The sequence below is a fragment of the Galeopterus variegatus genome, unplaced genomic scaffold (genome assembly GCF_000696425.1).
Source record: "Galeopterus variegatus unplaced genomic scaffold, G_variegatus-3.0.2 Scaffold2131, whole genome shotgun sequence".
Taxonomy (NCBI): domain Eukaryota; kingdom Metazoa; phylum Chordata; class Mammalia; order Dermoptera; family Cynocephalidae; genus Galeopterus; species Galeopterus variegatus.
In genome coordinates, this window is record NW_007728242.1 from 44,398 (window position 1) to 53,814 (window position 9,417).

At 39.4% G+C, this 9,417-nt stretch overlaps 1 protein-coding gene across 1 annotated transcript in view; it reads left to right on the plus strand.

Moving 5' to 3' along the window:
• The first annotated feature begins 874 nt into the window (after positions 1-874).
• The window catches only part of LOC103596843 (chromosome unknown open reading frame, human C6orf62), a 15,243-nt gene continuing 6,700 nt past the window's right edge, over positions 875-9,417 (plus strand). The window contains exons 1-3 of the mRNA XM_008580580.1: positions 875-3,217; positions 5,111-5,287; positions 6,477-6,599. Coding sequence (XP_008578802.1) covers positions 3,089-3,217; positions 5,111-5,287; positions 6,477-6,599 — 429 coding nt within the window. The 5' untranslated portion in view covers positions 875-3,088. The remainder of the gene's footprint in view (positions 3,218-5,110; positions 5,288-6,476; positions 6,600-9,417) is intronic.

Here is a 9,417-nt window from a genome sequence, read left to right on the forward strand (position 1 = left end):
AAAAATCTACGGGTCAGGTTCGGCTGCCTCTCCCCTAAGTCACAGGAGCAACGCCTGAAAGGCGTCTTTGACCTTGTTCAAAGCTTTAAGACCGTCCTCCGTGCCAGCGCACGTGGCGGGGTGGGGACAGAAAGCCACGCGGGACCATCGTGAGACATTTTCTGCAGTACACTGTTTAAATCCCAGGAATTGGAAATAAATTCTCAGTTTGTTGCCGCAACATAGCGCGGGGCAGACCCCCCAGAAGGATGACCAGCGATAACGAAGTGAAATTCTCATTTCACTTCCCTAATCTTCCAATATACACTTTCTTTTTCCTTCTTCACTCCGCCCCCACCTCGACCACACCCCGCGCTCCTAGCGGAGTAGAACGATTACGTCCCTCGCACAGCCGGAATCTGAACGGCTGAGAGACCCAGCAAGAGCGAGTCCATCCGGGTGCCTCGTTGGGAGCACATAAGGGCGTGGCTTGTGACGTCAGTGGAGGCGGGGCGAGGAGCCAACTCCAGAGACCGGGCCATCCTGATGGAGGGGGGCGGAGGGAGTGGCTGGGAGCCTCCCTTTCCATGCCCCATGGGAACTCCATATTGGAAGAGAGGGTAGTCTCTATTTTCGAACTCCCCTTTGAGGCGCGAATATTACATGGAAGTTTAATTTCAAAAACTCACCCTTTTAAAGTCTTGTTCATATCTCCTCCTTTTAATCTTTTTTTCCTCTTTTCTTGATAACCTTGAAAACCTTCCTGCTTCCAATCCTATGTCCCCCTTTGTTCTTACGAAGATGGGAGAGGTCCACACGGCGCGCAGCCGCAGAGGTCTCGGGGCGGTGCCGGTGAGGGGCGGGTGACGCAGCGGCCGTCGCTGCCATTTTAAGTTGTTTGTTCTTGCTGCTTTTCTCAAACGCGACTCTGCCCCGGACCGGGAGGCGCCCGTGGCCGCCGCTTTCCGCAGCCACCGGTGGCGGGGAACGAGGCTGTACCACCGCGGACGCTCATCATCCGCTTCGGCTTTTTCCCCCTCTGGGTCTCCTCGACCTTCTTTCCTGAGAGCCGGAACTCGACTGTGGGGGGAAGAAAGACTCAAGAGCAGATGCATGAACTGAAATAACTTTATTTTGGGGGGTTTACTTCGCTGACAGACTCCTTAGCGCAGGGCTTCCTTCCCCTTTTTCCCCCTCCCCCACCGCTGCCAGTACCAATCCAACCTCCCCTCTTTCTCCTCGTTTTTCCTCCTTTTCTCTTTCTATCCGTCACCGCTGCCTCCGCGTCCTTCCCTTCCGTCGCTGCCCGGGGCGCCGAGCCAGACTATGGGTTCCAGGTGGGGGCTGAGCGGCGGCAGCAGCGCGGGCGGCCCGGTCACAGTGCGCACTGCAGCGGGGATGGAGGGGCTCAGTTGGCTGGTGGTTTTCTCTTGACATGGCTCCTGCCCGTGCTGCGAGCAGCGCCCCCGCCGCCGCCGTCTCTTCCGCCGCCGCCACCGCTCCGCCCGCAGGCTGCGGCTAGAGGGCCTGAACCCCGCCCGAGAGTCGGTCCGTGAGTCTCGGTCTCCGCGGGGACAGGGAGGGGATTTTCCCATCCCCCAACCCGCTCCGGCCGCCTCGATTCCACCCCCTGCCCCTTCGGGAAACAAACTAACGACCCCACCCTAAACAATCCAAACTCTGGAAACATGGTCTGTTCAACGTGAGAGAGAGCTAATCCGGAATCCGGGAACTTAATTCTTTTTTGGGGGTGGGTGGGCTTACTTTGAAAAGTAATTAATATTAACTCACGTATTTTCTTTTTTTCCTACTGATCCTTCCTATTTACCCTCTCCCGCCGCCTCTACCCGGGCGGGAATTGTTTCCACGATGAAATGAGTGAAAACCTGAGTGATCCTGTGTCTCCCGTGGTGCGAGTGAGTCGCTGCCGCTGAAGGCAGAGGGTGGGGGTGGGATCTGTGGGGGGTGGAAGGCAGGTGGTTCCCCGGGCACTGCCTCGGATTTGGGGGAAAAACCCGCCACCTTTGCCTCAGCAATGCTCACAAGAAGATAAATCGCACTCCCCACCATCTTGAACGGGGGCAAATTCATAGAGAAGGTTCCTTTGGGGAATGTAAGTCTCATTGCGAGGCTGGGGGTGTTGGGATCCCGGGCATTAATCAGGCCTAACCACAGAGCCGGAATAATTAATACCGTATTGTATACCCCCTTTCCCTCTGCCATCATGGTTCTCCTTGGCAGCAGCATTAGCAGCCGCCTGAGGGTGAAAATGTGGGTGATGGGGAAGTTGATAATGACTCCGCTGTTTTTTCTCATGGCTCCTTTGGGCAACAGCTGCCCGCCCCCGGTATACACTGTAGTTGATTGCAGGGAAACCCTGTACCTTTCCCCTTCCTGCTCTACCGATTTTGCACTTTTCTCTTTGCTCACCACCAAGTGTAATCAATAACAAGCACTGACAATACATAGCAATAGTGAAATCTGAAATAACTAAGAATTAATTAGGTATTACAGCCATGGATCTGGCTGGGTAAAATCCAATTGGGTATTTCAGTTTCATTCACCTACCCTGTTTTGGTGTTTTTTTGTTTTGTTTTTTGTTTTGTTTTGTTTTGTTGCCTTTGAAAAGCAAGGATCATACTTCCCCCTCCCTGTTCCTAACCTTTTCTAAAAAGGGGGAGAAATCCGGATGGATTTTAAGGATTGGACTGGTGTCAGCTGTATTTTATTGCACACCTAAATCCTGATAATAGGCTTTCAGTTCCCCCCAAAGCCTTTATCTTGGCAGTTAAGCCAAATGGGTTTTCCAGAAAATTAGTTCAAGTATTTTCTCCTCTTTCTTTCCTTCTTTCCCTTTCTTTTTCCAATCTTACCCTAAACGTTATAGTCCAAACATGACTGGACAGCAGCTTTTGTTTCTTGACCCTGTAGTATGACAGTCTGCTAATATTGCCAGAAGGTGCAGTTTTTGGGTTACAGTCGTGATTTTAGCTATTCATATTAGCAGGAAAAAAAAAATGACTTGTTTCTGTTGTACTTGAGTCTTAAGAAAAAGTGCCCATAGGTTAGTGACAATTTCCAAAGGCTTTAGTACCACCTGTATTTCAAAATGGGGGACCCAAACTCCCGGAAGAAACAAGCTCTGAACAGACTACGTGCTCAGCTTAGAAAGAAAAAAGAATCTCTAGCTGACCAGTTTGACTTCAAGATGTATATTGCCTTTGTATTCAAGGAGAAGGTAATTTGAAGTTCTTAATGTGAATTAGCACAAGTAATTTTTGTAAGTGTATATTATTTGTTATTCTTAAATATGAATATCAGTGTTAACAGTGGTTGAAGAAAGTCCACTTTGTATGCTTTTTCACCCTTTTGGGTGAGTCTGAATTGAGTAGTTGCAGTGCAACTGAATTGGAAGTTCCTTGAATATTTACTGGTTTGAAAATATTTAATTGTAAAGCTTAATAGGATCCACTTTTGGTAGACATGGGGCAGCATTGTAAAACTTCAACTTATGTGGCATTATATAGGGAACTTTATAACTGAATTTAAAGATTATCTAATGTAAAGTATAAATAGGGTGTTTCAAAGTGTTAAGTTGGAATCAAAATGTTTGTATGCTAAAATCAGCCTGTTACTTCAACTCCATGATACAGGTACCTTTTCTCATGTTACATTTAATGAAATAGAGTACAGTCTAATATTTAGAAGCAATTAAATACCGAAATGGCTAATTGGTATTCAGAAGTGCAATTTTTTAAAATTCAAAATGACCTAAAGAGGAAGTTTCATTTTTTTTGTTTCAATCAGAATTAGTTCCACAGTTAAGTAGCAGTAATGAATTGTGAATGGTCATGGAGAATATGATAAAAGCAGTATTTTTTTGCCACTTAAAATGGACAGTTTCTTTAATTATCAACAAGGCTATTTTATATGAGATTAGCTTATGAATATAAGGAAATGCTACTTTGGTTTTTGCACTTAAATTGTGACCTAATTTCAGATCAGAAATGTAATCTTAGTGTTATCTATTTAGTATTTGGAAGTTTCCTAGGGTGTTACTTAATTCAAAAGTTGTTTGTATTTAAGAACACTTTTAGCTGCTAGAATATATAGCATTGTAAAGTTGTTTAAGAGTTATTTGTTTTGAAGCGATTTTCCCAAGATTGGATAGTATCAAGGATTTCATTCCCCATTTTCTCATGCCTTTTTTTTTTTTTAACAAGTTAACTGCAAAATTAATAGGATCATTTATTATAGTGTAGGCTCTCTAAATCCAAGACATAAATGGCGAGACTGGATTTTTGTATTCGATCTATAACATGCCCCAAATTGTACCATCTAGTTCTTTAAACACCTGTGAAAAATCTTGTTTTATTCTAAAAATGGACAGTGTGCGTGCATTTGCCCTAATAGTTAATGATCTGTACTCTATAGTACAGAATTTTATAAGCTAGGTTGTTGATGAGCACTTGGTCTTAACTAATTTTGAAACACAATTTGCTGTACATTTTTTTCTTATTTCAAATATTGACATCTGTAGTTATATGATACCCAGAAAGAGTAATGAAAATTGACCCATTTAAGGAATAAAATAATTTGAATAGCTTTGTTTTTAAACTGGTGGCCAGTGACTCAGTTCTGAGAGTATGAGGCTGGTAACACCAAGGTCAAGGGTTTGGATCCCCCTACCGGCCAGCTGCCAAAAAATAAACTGGTGAGATTTTAATTTAGCTCTTTGTAGAACCAGTTAAATTAAACATGTCAAGACTATATCACTGAATTTTTTTTTAAAACCTTTGGAATTGCTGGTGTTTGTTCCTCACAAACAAATTAGAGAAATATAACTGTCTTAAATAAGTACTTGTTATGGATACCATAATGCTATAAAATTGAGAAGTTAAGCATTCTGATAACAGCCTGTTTGTGTGTTGTTGAGGGGTTGGTGGGGGAAGAAAAGAAGGAGCCGCCTATCTGAAAATCTGTGTTTTCAGTATCAAAATTACTTCAGACAGTTAAGAATTTTGCTGAGTTAGAATAAAGGTACTTGACATTGTAATATGAACTGAGAGTTAAAAAATAGTGTTCTCCCAGTGGGTTAATACGTCTTTTTTTTTTTTTTTTTACTTTTTAGAAGAAAAAATCAGCACTTTTTGAAGTGTCTGAGGTTATACCAGTCATGACAAATAATTATGAAGAAAATATCCTGAAAGGTGTGCGAGATTCCAGCTATTCCTTGGAAAGTTCCATAGAGCTTTTACAGAAGGATGTGGTACAGCTCCATGCTCCTCGATACCAGTCTATGAGAAGAGTAAGTTCTGTTTTTAAGTCTTGACTTGGTAGGTAAGTTTTTTTTAGGTTAAGCTTGCATTTTTCTCCCCTAAAAATGGGTAGTTACTATGGTGATAGATCTCTTTTAGATAAATAATGTCTTCGTGCTGTATTAATAACTGGGTTCATGCTTTATGAGACTTTAAACATGTACTGTGTTTATAGGGTTAGAAAAATGTAGTTTTTGCCCCAGAGTATTCTTATAAAATATGTAGAAGGATTCCTTTAATCCATGCTAGGTGCTCATTACTTTTTAGTAACTTAAGTGCTGTGTATAAAATTGCTTTTAAATTCCTAAAGAAGTTTGTTTTTCAAAAAGTGACTTCAGATGAAACATGGATAACTTTGCTTATGTGGTGTTATGTAAATAAAGGTATACATTATTATTGTGAATAATGTTATGTTCATTTGGTTTCCCTCTTTGGAGGGAGGAATAACATCATGCCCTTTTATAAATCAGAAACTTAAAGTAAGAGGGTATTATTGTTGCCAGCCTTCTAAGATTCTGCAACACATTGAGAAAGTTAATCTGGGCATACTTCAACAAAAGAGAGTGAGTGTGTGTATAAATATATATGTGTGTATCTATATACATACACACACTTGAATAATTAGTTGTAGGGGGAAGGCTGGAGATAACCATGTACTAGTCTGGAAGAGGTTTATTGGCTTTTGAAAATTAATATGCTGGCTATAATGAAAAAGGAACAAGAATGGAGAAAAGTAGTTTTCTATTAAAACATAATATTTCAGAAGAAAATAGTTCATATTAGAAGTTCCAAGACACCTTTGTTAAATAGGTTCTGATTTTGGAGGGTGGAATTAAAGGTGTAGGGATTCATAACAACAAACAAAACAAAAAATCAGAACTTTAGTTGGGAGTTTTTACCATGTACTGATGAATGTAGGTCTTGGTGTGAGGAATATTGGGCTGAGTGACTACATGTCTACAAGATTAAAATTAGGTCACGAGCTACTAAGATTACATATAGTCCTATTGCTGTGACTTCTTAAGATATAAACTGATATAGGGTGGGTCTTTTGCGCTTGTAAAATGTTTCTATAGTCTGACCCTATAATTTGTGACATTGTTACAGCTTTGTTTAAGTCTTTTTTTTTTTTTTTTAAGTTTTTTTTTTTTTTTTTTTTTTTTTTTTGTCATTTTATAGGATGTAATTGGCTGTACTCAGGAGATGGATTTCATTCTTTGGCCTCGGAATGATATCGAGAAAATTGTCTGTCTCCTGTTTTCTAGGTGGAAGGAATCTGATGAGCCTTTTAGGCCTGTTCAGGTATTTTGTTCTAAAATAATTGTGATGAGCATTTCAGTAAGTGAAAACTTCTGGAATAGGGTCAGACTCGAGAAATTCTTTGGGAATATGCTAAGAGTTTTATTTCATGAGTCTTTTCTGTTTGTTTGAATATTGTGTTGCAAGGGAATATAGCATTTGGATTATAGAATCTTTGGAGAGGGTTCTATCTGCCCACCATGTCTTCAAAACTATAGCTAGAAAAATCTTTTAAGGCGGACATTTGTTGATTTATAGAGGGGCCCACGGATGAGCTTCAGATCTGTGACCCTTACTCATTACCCTCGTCATGCACACTCCTGAGGTGGTATACTTCACTACCTTGGTTCTCAAAGGAGTCTGAGCTAAAATGGGTTAAAAAAAAACCATTTTCTAGAAGTTGATTTGTATATAATCTATGCAGGAGAAAAGTAAATTTAGTGGTGGTTCTCAACTTACATTTCATGACATCTCACTGCCTTTTGACTGTCATTTGATGTACTGGACAATTTCTAGCATTAATTTAAGGACATTTACCCATATGTTGATCCTAATTTTATTTATAGTACAGTTGTAATGCATATAAGAAAGGAGGAGGAGCAACAAACACCAGCAATTCCAAAGGTTTTAAAAAAAAAATTCAGTGATATAGTCTTTTTTTTTTTTTTTCCTTTTTGTCTTTTTTTCATGACCGGCAACGGATCGCAACCCTCAGTGTCGCGTCCGTACCGGACCAATTGATAGACTAAATACAGGTAAAAGTATCATCTTTTGTGTCATTTAATGGATGATATCTGACTGACATAGTGTGCTGGAGAATATAAATTGTATATAAAAGGAATGAAAACAGAAATAGAACAAGCATATTTATAGTTTTGAGAGCAGGTCTTATACCTCAACTCTAAGTGCCTCTCTGGAGGCATTGTTAGGATTTTCTTGTTTTCTAGCAGGGATTTCCTTTTGGAAAAATGTAGTTCCACTTATCATGGTATGTTTTTGAGTATCTAATACCCTGTCTTTCCTTCTGGGACCTTATTTACAATAGTTGAATTAAAATAGTTTTAAGTACTACTTTTCTTTAAAATAATGGCTAATGTTTATTGAGCGTTAACTGTGCTAGGCATTCTCTTGAATACTTTATATCCTGACAGTAACTAGATATATATAGTCCTCCTTTTGCAGAGAAACTGAGGCAGTCAGAGATTAGGTAAATAAATGGCACAAGGTCATGCAGATAAGTAGTAGTCAAGATAAAATCCAGGAATAACTGTAAAGCTTCTGCTCTTAACTCCCCTGTACTGGAAAAGCCCCTTGTATTATAAAACCTTAGATTCTGGACTGAATATATATATATATTTTGTTTGTTTTGTTTTTGTTTTTTTGACCTGAAGCTCTTTAAAATCAGTACTTCTGCAGTGAGATTTAATAGGAACCAGAGTAAAGATTTTTAAATATGGAATTCTTATTATATTCAGAGTTCTATGAAGTGCTGGAAGGTGCTATGAAAATATATCTCTATTAAAATATATCTCTTCTTTCCTCTTCATCACTAATGCTAATGCCCAGGTTAGCTCTTCATTCCACTATTAGAATATTTCATTACTTCTTCTCTAGGAATTGCTTTTTTCATGCTGCTAAGAGTTTTTGCTTTGGTGTGGACCATTCCTTCCCAAATAGTGAATATTCAGTAGAATAGAATGAAATGCCATAGAATTATCTGGCATTTCAGTCTCCCTCAAACCTTTTTTCAGTGTTATTACAAGTAGTTCCATCCACCCTGGTACTTGCCATATTGAAATACTTGCAGTTTTGTTACTTGAGCAGTATTTCAGTTTTTAACACATTTGTGTTTTGTGTTTTTGTTTGTTCTGTTTCCTGGAATGGCATTTTCCAAATTATTTCATCTTTACAGAAAATTATATTCACCTAATGCTCCCACATTGCTTACTGTTAGGTATTTCTTCTTTCCTTCCACAGCACTTTGATAAGAACCCAATTTGGGGTCTGGCCATTTAGCTCACTTGGGAGAGCATGGTGCTGGTAACACCAGGGTCATGGGTTTGAATCCCCATACCAGCCAGCTGCCAAAAAACAAAAAAAAAACCCCAGTTTGTGGTTTTACAGATAATCACATCTTATTCCAGGAAAAGATTTGAAGCAAATTATGTTTTATTTTTGTATGTACTTGTCTTTCTCAGCAGTATATAAGCCCTGAAGTTTGAAAATACTTAGAGTTTAACAAGTATTTGAGTTGTGCAGAAGTACAATTTAATATCATTTTACATACAATAGTATGTAGGACACCATATCATATTATGTTATGGTTTATAAGAAAAGCTATTGGGTAGTGAAATCCTAGATAACAGGGTGGTTTTCCCATGTTGGTATCACTTACTGTTTTTGACATAGCTAGGGAATAAAAATTGTTTGAGCTAGATGGACTAACAATAATTTTTACAATCCAGTATTATGTAAATGATGATTGTTAAATCTAGATTTCTTGAATTTCCATTAAGCTTGGTCTTTTCACCCAGCATTTGGCCTTTTCCAATGCCCATAGACATTTTCTTGGGAGATGGAGTTGATCTTCCTTCCTTGTGTTAAGAGATTGAAGGAATGTTCTGACTTACTTGATAAGTCTTTCGTAACTTAAAAAAATTTTTTAAACAATCTGAGGCGAGCTGTGGGAAAAGTACACATAAGAACATATTTTTAAAAATTTCAGGAGGCTCGTATATTTTTAGAAGCCCATCTGTGTGAGAAGTGCAACTACATTTCAGGTGTGGGCTTTACATTTTTTTTTTTTTTTTTTTTTAAAAAT